Genomic DNA, 17,514 nt, shown 5'->3' with positions numbered 1-17,514 from the left:
AACGCAGGAGCGTTTTCCTATCGGCTCTGGCTTTTGTCAGTAAGGGCAGACTAGGCGGGTTAAGGTGACGTGGCCAATCAAAGCTGGGGGCTGCCTCCCACCCGGCAAGTTGCGGCGCGTTCTAGTAGAAATTGCAGCCAAGCTCATTTTCTGAAGGGAGAGGAGAGCTGGGCCAGTCGCGAGCTGTGTGTTTCTTCCTCGACTTTCAGCGGAAGCTGCCACGGAGCCGTGTGGACTGTTGGTATCTCCATGCATGCGGGGTGCTGCCGCGGGGCTTTATTTGTATCTCCTTCACCAGACTTTTCGCTTAAAGGCTTGGGGGTGAGTAGTACCATGCCTTTTAAGCCCATGTCGTCGCAGAGGAGGAGGCGGCGGCGGCGGCGGCAATGCCAGGTCTGCTTTGGCTTGCCTTTCTTGGAGAGGCAGAATATTTTGCCCTTCTAACCTGAGACTGCAAACTTCTTAAGGGCTCTACTCCTGGGTATGAAGGGAGGGGAGGAAAAGGTTTTGTGTGACTGCGCAGGAACACGAGCTGGGTCCAAGAAGTGCAGCACTCCCGTGTCCGGTTAAGCAATGTTGCCAATTCTCTTGCTGGTCTTTGGTCCTGTGCCTGTTAAAGGCAGCAAGTTTCGCAGCGGGGCTATTTTCTTAAGATAGAAAGACAGGATTTGGCCCCCGCCATAATTTGAGCACGCTCCCTGCCATTAACGTGCGCTAAGCAAATGGCACTGGCCAAGCAAATCATGGGGATAAGAAGTAGGGAAATGTTTTCACCTGTTTTAAGGTCTGCATGCAGGGCAGGTTAGCTATTTATTCGCAACACTTGGTTTAATTTGTGTTTTTTATATTTCAAATTGTCTTTTTAAATTGTCCAGTAGCACCTTATTGACCAACTAAGTTTGTTCTGGTATAAGCTTTCGGATGCATGCACACTTCGTCATATACTGTACACTGAAGCAGAAGTCACCAGACCCTTATAGGTACACTGAATTTGTTTTTGTGGGGAGGAGAAGCCAGAGTAGGTAGACTATTTTGAAAACGTATGTAAAGTTGTCACAGTAGTCATTCTTGAGTAATCCCTACAGGAGTACAGTTTGCTTATACTGTATTTGCAGAAAGTCTGTTTATTTGTCAGCATGTATCCCTGCTGTGCAGGCAGTCTATGGGGATTGGAATATGAACAGCCATAAACTGGTGTTCATTCATAGTTAATATACACAAAAATGTATTTTCCTTTCTGATTACTGTTGTGTTAAAAAACAATAAAAAACCAAGATTAGGATCTGAAAGCTGCTACAATATAAGCATGGCCAGTGGATCTTTGTTGTTCAGATTATTATTTCTAAAATACTCCAAAGTTTGCTCTGTGTCCTGGCTATTCCTGTTCAAGAAAGTAAAGTACTAATCCATATTGGACACATGGAGCTGAGTCACATGTTTCTTTGGATATTTCCAAAATAGAATGTAAGTTCTATATAATCAGGCTAACTTGTCATTTGCCCAGGGAAGCAGCAACAATAGAACCAAAATATGTTCAAACATGTAGAATATGTGGTAGAGATAACAACAAATCAAGACCACCAAAACATGTACTACTGAAGTTTGTGCTGGCAAATAAACATGTTTCCTAATATTTTCTGTTGCAGAATGTTACATGCTTCTGAGTGTTCCCAAGACAATAGAGAGTACATTTTAAAGTATCTAAATCATAGCTTTGCACACTGTGTGTCATGACGTTAGTGTGTCGGCTGCAGTGTGTAGGTGTGTCGCACAAACACTCCCCGCACTTTCCTGGGGCTGCAAAGGGTTAGTTTAAGCTCCGGTTTGCTAGTAAAACAGAATTACTGTGTTGAGAAATTATGTGTGTCCAAAAAGTTTGTCACCAACTTGAAAAGTTTGGAAAACTCTGATCTAAATCCACACCCTTATATTGTAGCATTTTGTAGTTTAGTATGTGATATCCCATCAGACTAGCTTAACCTGCTGTGATAGAATATGACACCTCACTTCATATTTAGCCTCTGAAATATTATCTGCCGCACTTGTATGCATGTCAGAAATTTTATTTATTTTATTACATTTATATCCTACTTTTCCCCAAAGAAGCTCAGGGTGATATACAGGGGGCTATCCCATTTTATCCTCGCAACAACACTATTGTGACACACAAAAAATGACTTGCCTGTGACCACCCAGAGAGCTTTAGAGTTAAGCAGGGATTTGAACTCAGTATCTTTGCAGTCAAAAGTTAAATGCTATATAATAGACTGCATGAGCACGCTCATTGAGTTGCAGCCTTCCTGTACACAGTAGCACATTTAAGGGATCAAATCTTGGCTTGATAAGCCCAAGATACAAATAACCTTCTAGTAACAGCTTTGTTTCTTCACAGGACAAGTAACCTAAGTTAACCACAGCTTCCAGTTATGTCCAGATTTGAAACTGGTTAGCAGCTTCTAAACAAGTCAGGATATGGAAGCCAATGTCAAAAAATGTCATGCAATCAAGCAAAGAAATAATAGTTTCTTGTATCAAATGTAATGAGAAGCTATGATTAAGTGTAGTTTCCTGAAGGGGAAGAGCAGTGTGGCTACACGCAAGTGCCTGAAGCATATCTCAGCTTCTCAAGCTGACATTTGGTTATCTGAATATGCCCGGTATATTCCTATAGTGCATTCTGCTGTTAAACAAATTTGTATACAGTACTTTGTGCAAACCTTTCAGCTGGATTTTGGGCTTGCTTAGTTGCAGTTTTGCCACTTTCAACCTCCATTTCCAAGGACTGATATACAAGGAAGAAAAATATGACTGGTGACACAAACTCTACCCCACTTGCTCCATGGCACATCCTTATGTTCAGAGTCCATCATCACCTTGAGGAATTGGGTCTTGAATGTCTTCTAGTGTAGTTGCTTTTAGTTTTTTTTAGGTCTGCTTCAAAATTGAGAATGATAATATTTCTTTCTCCTTTAGGCCATAAGTGTTTGACGTGAAATAAAACCTTGGAGCAGCAGCATGGGAAAAAGGCGAACAAAAGGGAAAAACATGCCACCAGATGACTCACCGGATATAGCAGGTATGCTTTGTCATTGCAAATACTGTCAATCAGTTTCATAGCTACGAGGAAGAAAGAGCATATACTCTTATTTCCTTGGCAGAAATTTAATATCTCTATGAAGGTGTTTGTCCTAGTGCAAATCAAATTATGTAGAGAACAACAGTATTTAAATTCATATTTAAGGAGCAATCCCATGATTTAATTTACAGTAGGCCTTAGACTTGCCAAAGGTTTGACTTCAGGAAAAGGTTTGCCCTTCTCAGTGAAATTTATGGGTTATCATTTACGTTTGCCCGACTCCTGTTAACTTCATTGCCTAGTTTTATCTGAATTGGGACAAAACATCTGACAATTAGCTTGGAACCCTGATGCTCTATGACAGGCATCCCCAGACTTTGGCCCTCCAGATGTTTTGGACTACAATTCCCATCATCCCTGACCACTGGTCCTCTTAGCTAGGGATCATGGGAATTGTAGGCCAAAACATCTGGAGGGCCACAATTTGGGGATGCCTGCTCTATGATCATAGTCGTGATGAGAAGATTAAACAGCGGTGTAGCTTTATCCTCAGTATGAAATGGCATAATTGCTTTTCTCCTGCCTGAACCTCCCTGTGTAAAAACAGGTTTGTTGTGCTTGTGATCCCATTATTTCTGATTCTTAAATAAATAATATCCATAATAATATCCAGTTATTAAATCTCTTTTGATGGATATATGACAAAATAGGACATTGGAACAGGGCTTGGGAAAGGACAGAGCATTCATACCATGTCAGAAAGAAGGCAATGACTGGGTTATACAAGTTCATGGAGTTAAAGGAAGACATCTGATTCTTTTAAAGAAAAAATGTTTTAAGAACAAATAAAACAGGTCTTGCTCAGAGAGCTATAGAGCTTTCATTTTGAACAAAAATTCTCAAGCTCTGCTGAAAGCTTTAGTAGAGCAGCACGAGCAACTATTACTTCTTCTTACAGTTCTTTGGCCATATGTCTTAGGTTTTTGTTCATTTATCACACCAGTGTCTCACTGTGCACCCACGAAACTACTGTGGCAGATGTAGAGTTGTATCATTTTTGTTCTCTCGACAACTCTGTGAGGTAGGTTAGGTTGCAGGGCAATAATTTGCCCAAAGCCACCTGGGGAGTTGCACTGTACAGCAGAGATTGGAGTATCTCTACCCCTACACCACATTCGTTCTAAATAATGTCCCTTTAAAATTTGTCTTGCCTTGTTGAAACTTCCCAATAGAACCTGTATGCAAGCATCTTCGCAAAGGATTGGAACAAGGTGGCCTGAAAAAGGTGTTGCAGAATGTGGACTGGAGCTCCTGCCAGGATTGCCGAACATCAGACAGTGAGACCCGTGAGAAATCTGAAGAGGAAGCAGAAGACAGACCTTCAATATGGCTATGCCTAAAATGTGGCCACACGGTATTTCTTTCTCTATAATATGCATCCAATTTTGGGAAATATGTACCTGTAATTGCTTTGTTTCATTAGCACTGAACAGTACTCCTTATAGTGGAACTATTCCTTGTTTCAACTACCGTGTTTCTCCAAAAATAAGACACCGTCATATATTTATTTTGTTATTAAAAAAAACAAAAACACAGTGGCTTATTTTCAGGGGATGTCTTATTTTTTTATTAAGTATGGTACAGTTTAACCTCCAAGGTTAAACTGCCTATCACTATGGCTTATTTTCGGGGTATGGCTTATTTTCGGAGAAACACGGTATTTGAAGGTTTCACTTTAAAAAGTTAAATTCAATAACTGTTGACTTGTAACCTTTATTGTATTTGCACCTGTTGCTATTCCAGGGCTGTGGCAGAAATTCTCAAGAAAAACATGCCATAAAGCATTATGAAACACCAAGATCAGAACCTCATTGTTTGGTTCTCAGTTTGGACAACTGGAGTGTGTGGTGAGTTTGTCAATATTCCAGTTAGAAGGATACATATTTTTTTCCTAAAAGTTATTGGGATTATTATGTAACCTTTTGTGCAGTGTACATGACTTATTTTATTTACCATTTCTGTCATGCTTTGGCTGCATACTTAGATTTCTCTCTTCCTCCTGTATGAGGGGTTCCTCTTTCACTATCTTCCTATAGAAACCATTATGGAGCTCTTATTCTGAGTAGGTGCCAGCACACATGTAGTGCAACATATAACAAGATTCTTGGGCTGTCCTACTAATTAAGGGCCTTGTAACTCATCCCAGAGTACAAACATTATTTCATATTTTCAGTGGCAGCAACATGGTTTGTCATAAATGCTTTCTATTTTCTTGAGTGGCTTAACCACCATAGTGATTCTGCACCCCTTCCCCATCTTGTCATAGCGCTTGTGTTGTAAATTGTTCATAAATATCTCTGGCACACACAAAAAATCTTACACATTAGAAATAAAGGATTAAATAATACATGATAACTAGTAGCAATAATAAAGTACTAAGATTGTGTTATTCTTGTATTGATTTATCAGGAAACAAGAACTCTAAGTGAACTTACTAGAATTTGCTGCTAATATAGATTTAATTCCTTGATTTATACAATATATCAAGTTTAGTCTTAAAATTGCTGTATTTGTCTACTGTGCAAAATTGCTGGTCATAGACAACAACTTCTGAGAACTTAATAACTGGACATTTTGAAGTAAAGAACTGCAGAATTCTAGCTGATGATTTATTTATTTTAAAAAAGGATCTGATAACCACTTTCACATCATATGTTAATACAACTTTATTTGAAATGCATCTACATCATGATATGCACTTTATTTTGAAGCCAGCTGCACTGGGCTTCTGGGTGTCTTTTTTTAATCTTCTTTTATCCTTTTTGTGGACGCAGGTGCTATTTGTGTGACAGTGATGTGCCATATAATAGTTCCAGTCAATTGGGCCAACTTGTGGATTATGTTAGAAAACAAGCACATGTGAACATGCAGAATACGGGTAAGTTCTGAAATCATTGGGACATGCCTACTGATTTAGAAATTGGTGGGTTTATTGTTCACTGTCACCTTCCAGACTAGAATGTACTAGAAATGGCAATTTACTTTTGTAGCACTGACTAGATCCTAGAAGGTCTAGCTTTTCCCTGAGTAGTATTAGTAATTGCTGCATCCCAACAACTCGCGGTTTATTGCATTTTGAAACACAAAATGAATTGTTTTTATTTCAGCATCAAAAGAAGAAGAAAACAAACCATTGGAAAACAAAAAAATAAAGGACCACCGAAATGAGGAAGAGAGGGAGAAAAAAGAGATATTGATGAAGGACAACAAGCTTCATTTAAATGGCAATGCAGAAGTGACAGTGAAGGGCCTCAGTAACCTGGGAAATACCTGTTTCTTTAATGCAGTTCTGCAGGTATGGTGGAGATTGCTAGCAATTCCTAGATTCCTTATTCCCCCCCCCCAAATTTGTGCTGAAGTAGCAGCAGGAGCTTCATTGCTTACCAGTTCTGTTTCTTGACAAATGTCAAGTTGCAAGTTCTCATCTTCTAAATCCCTATATAGCCCGTATGATGAAATGTATTATCCTGAATGCATTTGTCTGATTGCTGGAGAACATAACCTATTGGGGTAGGCTTTGTCCTGAATGCTAATAGCATGAAGTGGACAGGTGGGATTTTTTTGCAGACAAAGCTCATTTTTCTTGCTGAAAATCTTGTTCGTTGCCTTTACTTGAATAAATTGTGGTCTCAAAAGGATTTTGAACATAACGAAATAAGTTTCTAGGTATGACAGTGAGTTCCCAAACGTGTACATCATTGACTCTTTAAAAAATTCCCTACAGAACTTATCACAAACACCAGTTCTGAGAGAGCTGCTAAAGGAGGTTAAAATGCCGGACTTGGCAGTGACACTTGAACCACCAGAATTCTCAATAACGGTATGTTAGCTGTTGTTTCATGGTGTATTGAAATTTTTAAAAGAGGTGGATGTTCTTTGATCAGTCTGGAATTTTGGGGGTGCCCAGGTCAGTTGATGCAGTGGCCTTCCTCAGATACAATGGCCCCAGGCTCATTTACTACCTTATCCTGCTCCTGCGTTATAATGTCGAATATATCAGAAGCTTTCATTTCAGTTTCTAGCCAACCACAGTTGAGCATCATGTCCAAGCCTGAACAGATGTGTTTAGCCTTAATTACAATTTAAGAAAACAAACCAACTTTCACCACTGAAGACTCTCCTTTTCAGGCAGGTGTTCTGAAATCCACATGGTTATTCTTCAGGCCAGGCACCCATGATAGCTCTTTTCCAACCCCTTGACCCATATCCCAGGCATTTTATTTTCTCATGGTTCCCTGACCCTCATGACAAGCTGTGTGAAGGAGGGGGGCAGAAATTCCCATTGTGTGACAATTCTTTTGCACTGGATACAGGCTACAAATTTTACAAAAATACATACACATTTTGCTGAGGGCAATCCAGATGTTTTTCTATATCGCTTCAAATGAATGAATGGCAAATTACTTTTTTAAATGTATCTAATACAAATGTTCTCTTTGTGTGGTGTTCAGGAACCTATGATAGTTACACTTGATCAGCCAAGACCTCTTACACTAGCGATGTGTCAGTTTCTGACAGAAATGCAAGAGACTAATAAAGGAACTGTGACCCCTAAAGAACTCTTCTCTCAGATCTGTAAAAAGTGAGTATCTGCCTGAGTTGTAATGTTAATATTGAAAAAGCTTACATAAAACAATGAATTGCATATATTGGTTGGTCTATAGAGCAATTTGATTTGGTTAAGGCATTTTAGGTTGTATTTCTTCCTGTGCATCGTGAAATGTTAGCATTGTCTTATAAATACTTGAGGCTGAAAACAGGCTTCATGTCCACATGTCTTGGTTTCAATCATGATTAGTTTATGCCACAGTGACCAAGAAAAGGCCTACAGATTATGGTTTGCTGGGAATGAAACAAATCACAACCCCTAGTTTGGACATAACCCCAAGCCCAGGGATCATGTTCCCCTACCCATGATTGGGAGGAGCAAAGCAGCCAAGATCACCACATTCATGGTAAACCATTACCAAGGCCAGTGGTATCAATTTCTAATTAGACATGCAAAGGATTGTGCTGTACATTTATTTAAGAAACCAACCACATGTTTGAGCTTTCTGAAGACTGCCAAAATTATGTAAGGAACAATAAAATGAAACAAGGAAGTTTCTTTTTTTAAACTTCCTCAAATAATGTAAAAAAAACCAACAACCAAAGATATGTTAAGTGATGTGAGCCTTTCTTTTTCCCTACCAAGTTATTTCCCCACTTTTTAAATGTTTCTATGTCCTTACCGTAATATTTTAAACATTTATGTTGTTATATTTAACAGAGCTATACGATTTAAAGGTTATCAACAGCAAGACAGCCAGGAACTGCTTCGCTATTTATTAGATGGGATGCGAACAGAAGAAATCCAAGTAAGTGTCTAGTACAGAATGTCTGCAGCCTGGAACTTCCTGTCCTCTTAGTGCACAAAGAGCATGGAGGAGAATGGGGCAGAACAAAGGTCAAGTGAATGGTTCAGCCCCACTGCGCCATCCACTGCTGCTTACTGGGAAAGGTGTCTATGCTTAATTCTGAGTAAATATGCATGAAATTGGGCTGTCACAGAATCAGAAATGTGAAAAAAATATGTGTATCTTAATTATAATGGAGAGTATTTATTTCATGACACCTTTCAGTATTGGCAAATGAGCCCATAGGCCCCAAAAGCTTGGAAACCCCTGCTTTATAGTACAGGAATATGTAGAGTAGCTGTCTGTTTTTTACTAATTAAGGTGGTGATTAAAATTGATGTTTAGTAGAATAAACAAAAAAAACACAATTGGTTAGCTTTGTAAAACATTTACAATTCTATTTATTTCTAGCGTATTTCTGCTGGAATTTTTAAGGCACTCAATAATTCTACTGATAAAGAAAATGAAGAACTAAAAAAGAAAATCAAAGGTAACAACTTCTATCAGTTCCTCACCTTGGGCATTGTTTCTATATTAATTTTGGTATCCAAAGAGTTGCATATGAAACATATGCACATTTCTGCCCTATCACAACCACACAAAAAAGGCTGCTGAGGATTCTCCAGAAAAGGATGTAGTAAGTGCCAGGGGAAATTATTGAGGAAATTTATTTTCTTCCTGCCTCATGTGCATGCAGAGGTGCCTTCCACTCACACCAGATCCTTGTTGATAAATAATTAACTGAAGGTTGCATCAAAATTGCTTGGCATTCGAAAGCACTTTCAAAAGCAGGTTGTGATACGGGAAAGTGGGGCTGTTTCATGTGTTTAATAATTCCAGTAGACATGAGCAAATACTTTTGATCTTTTTAGATTCCAACCCATCTATTTACTGGAGGAAGAAAAACAATAATTAATATATAGAATGTTCACAGTGCCTTTGGGAACTATTATTCAACTCCATTTCACTTCTCCTTTCCTAGTCAGGAGCTATAATGACTTCATGATGCTCATTGGTTGGGAGTGGGGGTATCATCTTGTTCAACTCTTGTTCAGTCCTCAGATTAAGATAAAGTTTTAATGCTTTCTCTTAATATTTCAGAGTACGAAAAGGGAAAGTCGACACTGAGCTTTGTGGACCGTATTTTTGGTGGAGAATTAACAAGCACAATCATGTGTGAGGAGTGCCAAACTGTAAGTGGCTTTCCTTTTTGATATAACCTAAATAGCTTATAAATTTGATGGCAAGCAGAATGACACAAGGCCTCTCTTTGCTGTTGCTGACTTGAGATTTCTTTAATGACCTACAACCCAGACACTACCTTTGATGGGGGAATGAAGTGAGCATGAGTATATCCTATAGTTCTACACGTGTTCTTGCAGAATTGGAAATTTTATAAGCTGGAGGAGCTGCTGTATAAGATTTCCAGTCACCTATTGGCTTTTACTTGTAATCCCCAAAAATGTTGGTATTTACATTCAGGCGAAAGAATAGAGCGATAATAGCAGCCCAGTCTGCTTTTGTATCTTGCTTTCCTACTTTCAAGAATGGGACTTCTCATCCTTCTTTGGCACCTAATCTTAGCTTTGAGCACTCTCACACACAGCACTGGGATCCCCCCACCCCTGAAAAGCGGGGGATTATTTCTCAATAAACCTATTTTCACATAACTGAAGATATAATGGTTGTTCTTAAACTCAGGCAGTTTTTCTAATACTGTGATAAAATGTGTATTTCAGATTTCTTTAGTTCACGAGTCATTCCTTGATTTGTCACTCCCTGTCTTAAACGAGGTAAGATCAGATTGCTTTGGTTTTTAGACAGTTGTGCTTATGGAATGACTTTGCTTGTGCATCAAAACTTCCTTTCCCTCTCTTACCCCTACATGCCTCCCTCAACTCCCCCAGCCCTGTGGAGCAGATGGTGGGGGATCCATTGAGAGGAGAGTGAGGAAAACTTCAGTTGTGCAAACAGAAGTCATTCTACTGTTGGTATGCTTGTGCTCACAGAAGACCTTTTGATCTAGTAGATGTCTTTGTTAAAAGAAGAGGAAGGGAAGCAATTTTTGCCAATTCCTCCTCCAGCCCCAAGAATTCCCTGAAAAACATTTCCAAAAAGCAGGGGACCCTCCAGAACAGCATGAAAGATACCATAGGATTGCAGAAGAGAGAATAATATGAAATTGATTTCCATCTTCTGTCAGTAACAGGGGGCATCCACTGGCTGAAAGTTCTGCATATATGAGGAGAGGGGTTGCTGATTCCCCCCACCCATCAGCATAGGTGTCATGTACCTCAAGGGACATGCTTTGAGAAAAGTCTTCAAATTTTTTAGAACTTTTTTTTGGGGGGGGGGTGAGGTGTGCAGTAAGAGAATTTCCAAAATCAGGCATATAGCTGTACAAATTTATATGTGTACTACCATTTTATGGGTGCTTGCTCTCAAGCCCATCACTTATATGAGGTTCATTAAAAGCTAATGGAGTAAACCATTCCTCCCTGCTAAAACAGCAGGGACGAGGATCCTTTAACCCTCAAGATATTGTCCAAATCCCATAACCCCAGCTGGTGGTCAGAAATGTAGTCCAGCAACATCGGCAGCAGTGCCTGGCATGCTGGTTTCTCCTGCCTATCAGTGAGATAGTATGTGAAGGAAAACCCTACCCATTGTTCTTAAATTTGAATGTGGTTAAGAAGATTAAAAGAAAACCCCACTTTCCAACAAACTATTGTGAACAATAGAAATATCCAGTTGAATATTCCCTTCCCCCCCCCCATCCTGTTTTCCTTTGTTCATTTGATGTGCCAGTCTCAACCCAAATATTGGGGTTGACGTCCCATCGTGTCTCTGAACTGTTTATCACTTTCTTTTTAAGGGTGGCAAGAAAAAACCCAATAATAATAATAATAATGTTAGAAAAATGCAGGAAAAAGAGATTGAAGATGATGAAGACAACACAGGGAATGATAGTTATTTGAAGGAGAGAGAGGAGACTCCTGGTACAAGTAAGCATCTCCAGAAAAAGGCAAAGAAAATGGCCAAAAAGCAATCAAAGGTTAGTAGAGTAGCAAAGTAGAAAGCAATTCTGTACACTTATCTCTTAAATATGGATGGTTGAAGAGTTGCTACTAGTACTGCACTGAGCAGGGTTTTGGTAGGGGAGTTAAAGAAAGCCCTCCCCCCGACATTTTCCTACTCTTGTGCAGTTGCTTACTCCTGTTTTACACAGCCTTTGTTTTTCTCTCGTCTGCTGTTTGCGCATCTGTTTAACTTGTAAGGACTTCGTCACTGCAGAATCACATGATAATAGCGGATCACCTAACAAGCATATTACGCTGCAATGTAGCCATTAACTGGTAGTGAACATAGGCCTCTTATTGCTCTTATTCTGAATAGAAGGTATGCATCCCTGTTGCCCAGGCATTAAGGCTGGTGCTCCATCTTGCCAGATTGCACTGGCTGTTTCATTGTTCATCTGGACTGCGTAGCAACATTTTCACCTCTGTCCAGTTTTTAAAGTTGAGCATAGTTATATGTGACTAAATGCATATATTTGTACTGCATTACTTTCCAATAGGCATCCCCATCCACATTCTGTCTCTGCTAACCAAGTGTTGAGAGAGCATTGGCATTATTCTAGCCAACTTGGCAAATTGTCAAGGAGATTGCTTATTTGTAAAATAGTGGAATATATGCTCTTAAAACAGCAGTGAGGACCAGCCTTGTTCAGCTTCCATTAGCCTCGGCCAGAATGGCCAGTGATGAAGGATGATTTGGCGGGGGGGGGGGGTTAGCCAAGCAGTAGTAGAGCCACAGGTTCCCAACCCTGTCTTAGGTGCTTCCAGCCCACAAATTGTTGTAAATCCCTTATTTTTACCTATTGTTTTAAGTTCCTTTGGCTGAACTACACCATCTGCACCAGATCAGCCTTACTGCTTACAGCTCGTAAGAGCATCTATATGTAAACTAACTTGGAAGCTCAGTTTATATACCAAACTTAAATGCCGTATCATTTTACAACAACAACCTTTATTACGGTCCATAGACCCATCAATTCATTACAAAGCGATACCCAATGACACCCTGCCTTCAGGTTTCAAAAACATTTTGTTCAAACTTACGAATTGGGATCATTGATTCTTGCAACCGATAGAAACTTCGCCACTGCTAATGTTCTAGCATTTGACCGGTCTTCCAATAGGAACTTGATATAATACTTGTCCGATTTTCCTGGGATCAGGGCTAGCAAGGGTGAAATCAATTCAGCCCTAGCCTGCTTGAACTTTACACAGTGCAGCATAATATGTTTTATAGAGTCTGTGTCTTGGGCACACAAGCACAGTCTTTCCTCGTAGGGGACTCCTCTCATCCTACCCTCCAGCACTGCAGAGGGGAAAACGTTTAATCTGGCTTTTGTGAATAACCTTTGGTAGTTTGGTACAGTCAGGTTTTTAATGTAAGCTGTTAACTTAAAAACATGCCCATATTGTACTCCTACTGCCAACGGACTGCAGACTTCATGTGATCGATGTTGCAGGTCACTGTGTGTATTATCCCAAAGTCTTTGCTTTAAGGTCTTTAGGGCACCTTCATAGCCCAGGTAATAGAAGTATCATTTTATATATCTCTGTACAGCACAAATTAGGGTAATTGTCCTTTTGGTATCCTTAATTTCTTGTGTATTTTCTTTGACAGAACCAACGGCGCCAGCAAAAATTGCAAGAAAAGGTAATCCCACTAACAGATATCTGTGCCGCTGAAAAAACTGAAGGTGATCATGATTGCAGCAGTGAAACTGTAGGAAATGATTCTGAGGGTACCAGCCTAAAACAAGACGAGGAGTCATGTAACCCATGTGCAGAGCAGTGCATGGATCAGAAAGAGAGTATGAATGAGCAAGAGGGAACAACTGAAGTACAGAATGAAAATACAGGAAGTTCTGACCAAGAGGCAAACAATGAAGCCACAATGGCTGTTACCACAGAAGGCTTGGTTTCTGCTGTACAGTGTATTAATAAACGTGACAATCTGCCTGCCAAACACAATAGTCTTGATGAAGATGAGGATATTACCAATGGCTTTAACAAATTATCCTTGGATGAAGAGCCTAGTGACGATTCAGAAAACTTGAATGATCTTCATGATTCTGAGACAAAAATGTATGAAGTAGTAAATGAGGATCCAGAAACAGCATTTCGTACCCTTGCAAACAGAGAAGCTATGAACACAGAAGAAGGTTCAGTGCTTCATTGCTTATATCAGTTCACTCATAATGAGAAACTTTGTGAGAACAATAAACTGCTGTGTGATGTATGCACACAGAGCCAAGTTTGTGGAGCAAAGACCCCTGGAAAAAGTATGCTGACTTGTTCTGTTTTAAAGACAAATCTTTTCTTACCATGTCAGACTAGCATATATAACTTCACAGGGAGCAATGTAGGAAGTGCATGTATAGCTGTTATAAAGGTATAGACAACTGCATGTAGTAGTGTCCTAAGTAATCCTAGAGAATTGGAAATAGTCGTTTAGAGTGAGTATACAATTTGGCTGAAGTTGTATTTTTGAAAACTAATCACATAGTGGCAAAACTGAATGGGAGTAGCCAAAACAAATTTCAAGGTACAAAGTTGGTAAAGGCTGGTATACATTATTTTATTTTATTTTGTATTTTGAATGTTACAAATTTATAAAGGTCATTGTGTTAAAGAGAAAAACTCCATGAAGCATGAGCTCAGAATCAGAGTAGCATAAATTGAGCTCTTTTCAGTCAAAGCAGTCAAAGTTTTAGCATGTTTATTTAAATCTGGAATTTATGGACATTTCACCATGTGCTGAGCAATTTACAAAGAAATAAGTGGGACTTAAAATTTCGGTAGTGTGGGCCTGAAGTCTCAAATTATGTGATCTGTTATATTGCGTTAGAACAATTTCATGACAGCATTCTTTAAAATCTAAGCCATATTTTGTTTTTTGTTTTGTTCTGCAGATGTCAAGAAACATGTATACACTAATGCCAAAAAACAAATGCTTATTTCTCTCGCTCCTCCAATTCTAACGCTTCATTTAAAAAGATTTCAACAGGTATAAATAACTGTTTCTGTAAAAAGTTTTAAGTCCTTGCCTTTATCACTGTAAGCAGCATTGCTAACAGGAAAATGTTTGAGAGAAACTGGGAAAATTCTTATTGCCGTATTACAATTATATTTGAGCTATAAAAGAAATTCTTGTCTTAAAGATCAGCAGCTTTGTTCTTAAATCACTAGATTATGTCATTTTAATGCATTTTATTTGCCACTGTCTCTGCTCTCTATCTAGACTGGATATAATCTCCAAAAAGTGAACAAGCACATAAAATTTCCTGAAGTAATGGACTTGGCTCCTTTCTGCTCAGTTAAGTGCAAGGTAAGCAAAGAAGTCTATTTAAATTTCCACCATTTTTGACTAGCCAATTTCTCATGCAGAACAGCTTTAAAAAGTCAGCTCACACAAGTTTAACCAGTAGAGATGCTTACTTACTGTGTATCCAGTAGAGATGCTTACTATATGAGCATTCAAAACCTGATTAGCAGCCTGTGCTTTTCATATATCTGATCCTACCTTTCTACAGAATAACTTTCTCCCTCCTTCCAATCCCAAATATCCATTTGTTTCTTGAAGCATCCCATTGTCTCAAACTCAGTACATCAAAGACCCAACCTCCTCTTTTCTCTGAAACCCGCCCCTCATAATTTTTGGCTTCTGCCTTCCCTTGAGTGCCCCAGTGTGGTCTTAAAGTAAGCAGCCTAATGTGATGAGGGTGACTGGTTTGGAATAACCACACTTCTCTCCTGGCCATCATGCTGTCCTGGGAAATGCTGTTTCTTTCATTCTAGATCTGACTCATTTAATTGTGAGCTCTATTCTAGCTCCCCCAAGCCCACAGACACTGCTTTTGGGGTAAGATGATCCCCTGGTATTCCCTCAGTCCTGGACCATCAGGCTTCCACCAGTACCTAAAATAAACACCTTGCCCTGTTCAAATACATGTTCATACATTCTTAGGGATGTTACAGGGAACCAGGCAGAGGGCCTTCTCGGTAGTGGCACCCACCCTGTGGAATGCCCTCCCACCAGAGGTCAAAGAGAACAACAATTACCAGACCTTTAGAAGGCATCTTCTGTTTAGGGAAGCTTTTAATGTTTGATGGATTTCTGTATTTTGGTGTTTTGTTGGAAGCCGCCCAGAGTGGCTGGGGGAACCCGGCCAGATGGGCGGGGTATAAATAATAAATTATTATTATTATTATTATTATTATTGGGCTCACCCACACCACTCTTATTTTTGAAAGCTAGGTTGCTCACTGGGGCAAGAAGGGTCTGAGCACAAAACACCAGTCATGCCCTAACTGTACTGGATACCAATTAGTTTCTGGGCCTAATTCAAATTGCTGGTTTTGACCTATGAAGTCTTAAGGGGCTCAGGGCTGTACCACATCAGACTGCATCTCCCCACATGAACCAACCTGAGCCCTACATTGTCATCCGAGGCCCTTTTCTGTGTGGGCGATAACACATGAATGGGCCTTTGCAGTGGTGCTCCCTTTGCCCAAGGAAGTATGCTTAGCATCATCACTCTTTTTTTAGGTGTCAGGCAAAAACATGGCTTATTCACCTAGGCCTTTGATTGTAATTTTAGTGGGGTGTGATCTATTTAGATATACCGTAATTTGTGTATTTTGGGCTGTTCTTTCCTTTAATTTTTAGTCTCATTCTTAGAAAAGAGTGAATAATAAAATAATTTGGCTATGTTTTTAACAAGACACTAGGCTCATTTGTTTGAAATGCTCCTTTTGTTAATAAATAAATGCTGTCCCTTATAGTGTTTCCTGTTTAATTAGCCGAGCTTAGTTATTAAAAAAAAGATAACTGTATACTAGTGCGGAAGAACGACCAAACGTTACGGTTTTTGCTGATACATTATAAAATCAACCTTCTTGAAGTATTTTGGATATATTGTTTTCACAGAATGTTGTAGAGGGCAGTTCAAGAGTATTGTACTCCTTGTATGGTATTGTTGAACATAGCGGCACAATGAGATCTGGTCACTATACTGCCTACGTGAAGACGAGAGCTACTAACAACCAACTTTCTGATCTTGTCCTCCATGGCAAGATTGGACAAAGTAAGTAGCACCAGTGTTTTTACCCTATATGACCAATGTAAAATTATTCTTGCCAAATTACTGGAATTGAATGACACACATCTTTTTTTCTGTTCAGGTTCAGAGACTGAATCATCCAAAGGACAATGGTTTCATATTAGTGATACACATGTGCAACCAGTGCCTTTATCCAAAGTGCTGAATTCACAAGCATATCTTCTATTCTATGAAAGACTACTGTAAATGAGCCATTTTTACAGCTGATTTGAAACCAAGGAAAGTTGCACACAAAAAAAGCTATCATGTTCAATTAACTTAATATTCAATCTACACTGGTTTTGTCTTACCCACGTCTGAACAGAACCTACATGCTTTTAAATAAAAAATAAATGTTTTATCTAACATGAATTTAAATGTGACGTTTTTACCTTTTTTACATTCTAGTGCTACATGGATGCAGAAGTAGGGCTCTTGATCTCTTAAAAGTAGTCACAGACAACTTTTTGCTGAGGGCCACATGTAACTAAGGCTATTTATACAAATGCACCCATTTGTTTACTTCCCAACAGCAACACAGAACAGTGTTGGAGGAATCGGGAGCAGTGGAAGTTAAAAGGTGCTATTAATGTTCCTGTACTAGGTGTAGGAACATGTTTTTTGCCTACCTGTGCCTTAAAGGCTTAGATCGCAATACAGATACAGAGGTCTTCTAATGCAACTTGGGAATGTGCCAGATGAAGTTACCTATTCAGCTTGTTGAAACATGGTGACTTGTAGCCACTAGGAGAGGAACATAATTGGCCATGGGCAGCACGATGTATTTAGTATTTGTGGAGCCTAGA

The 17,514-nt window shown here is 39.4% G+C and overlaps 1 protein-coding gene across 3 annotated transcripts; it reads left to right on the top strand.

The window, feature by feature from the left end:
• The first annotated feature begins 9 nt into the window (after positions 1-9).
• Positions 10-17,491, top strand: USP16 (ubiquitin specific peptidase 16). Of its 3 annotated transcripts, XM_035116572.2 has the most exons (18): positions 11-321; positions 2,974-3,076; positions 4,309-4,490; positions 4,880-4,983; positions 5,911-6,014; positions 6,244-6,431; positions 6,861-6,956; positions 7,588-7,718; positions 8,406-8,493; positions 8,944-9,022; positions 9,634-9,725; positions 10,272-10,325; positions 11,408-11,587; positions 13,228-13,888; positions 14,519-14,613; positions 14,848-14,934; positions 16,537-16,693; positions 16,791-17,490. In XM_035116572.2, the coding sequence occupies exons 2-18, from the start codon at positions 3,016-3,018 to the stop codon at positions 16,913-16,915; spliced, it is 2,484 nt and encodes an 827-aa protein (XP_034972463.1). In that variant the 5' UTR covers positions 11-321; positions 2,974-3,015; the 3' UTR covers positions 16,916-17,490. The 3 variants fall into 3 exon arrangements, 2 of the variants coding, with proteins under 2 accessions (XP_034972463.1, XP_034972464.1); XM_035116573.2 differs by lacking the exon at positions 14,519-14,613 and having other exon boundaries at positions 13,228-13,260; positions 16,791-17,491; XR_004692664.2 differs by lacking the exons at positions 14,519-14,613; positions 16,791-17,490 and having other exon boundaries at positions 10-321; positions 16,537-16,597.
• Positions 17,492-17,514: the final 23 nt, after the last annotated feature.

Source organism: Zootoca vivipara, chromosome 4, assembly GCF_963506605.1.
Source record: "Zootoca vivipara chromosome 4, rZooViv1.1, whole genome shotgun sequence".
Classification (NCBI taxonomy): Eukaryota; Metazoa; Chordata; class Lepidosauria; order Squamata; family Lacertidae; genus Zootoca; species Zootoca vivipara.
This window is presented reverse-complemented; position numbering and strand designations above follow the sequence as displayed.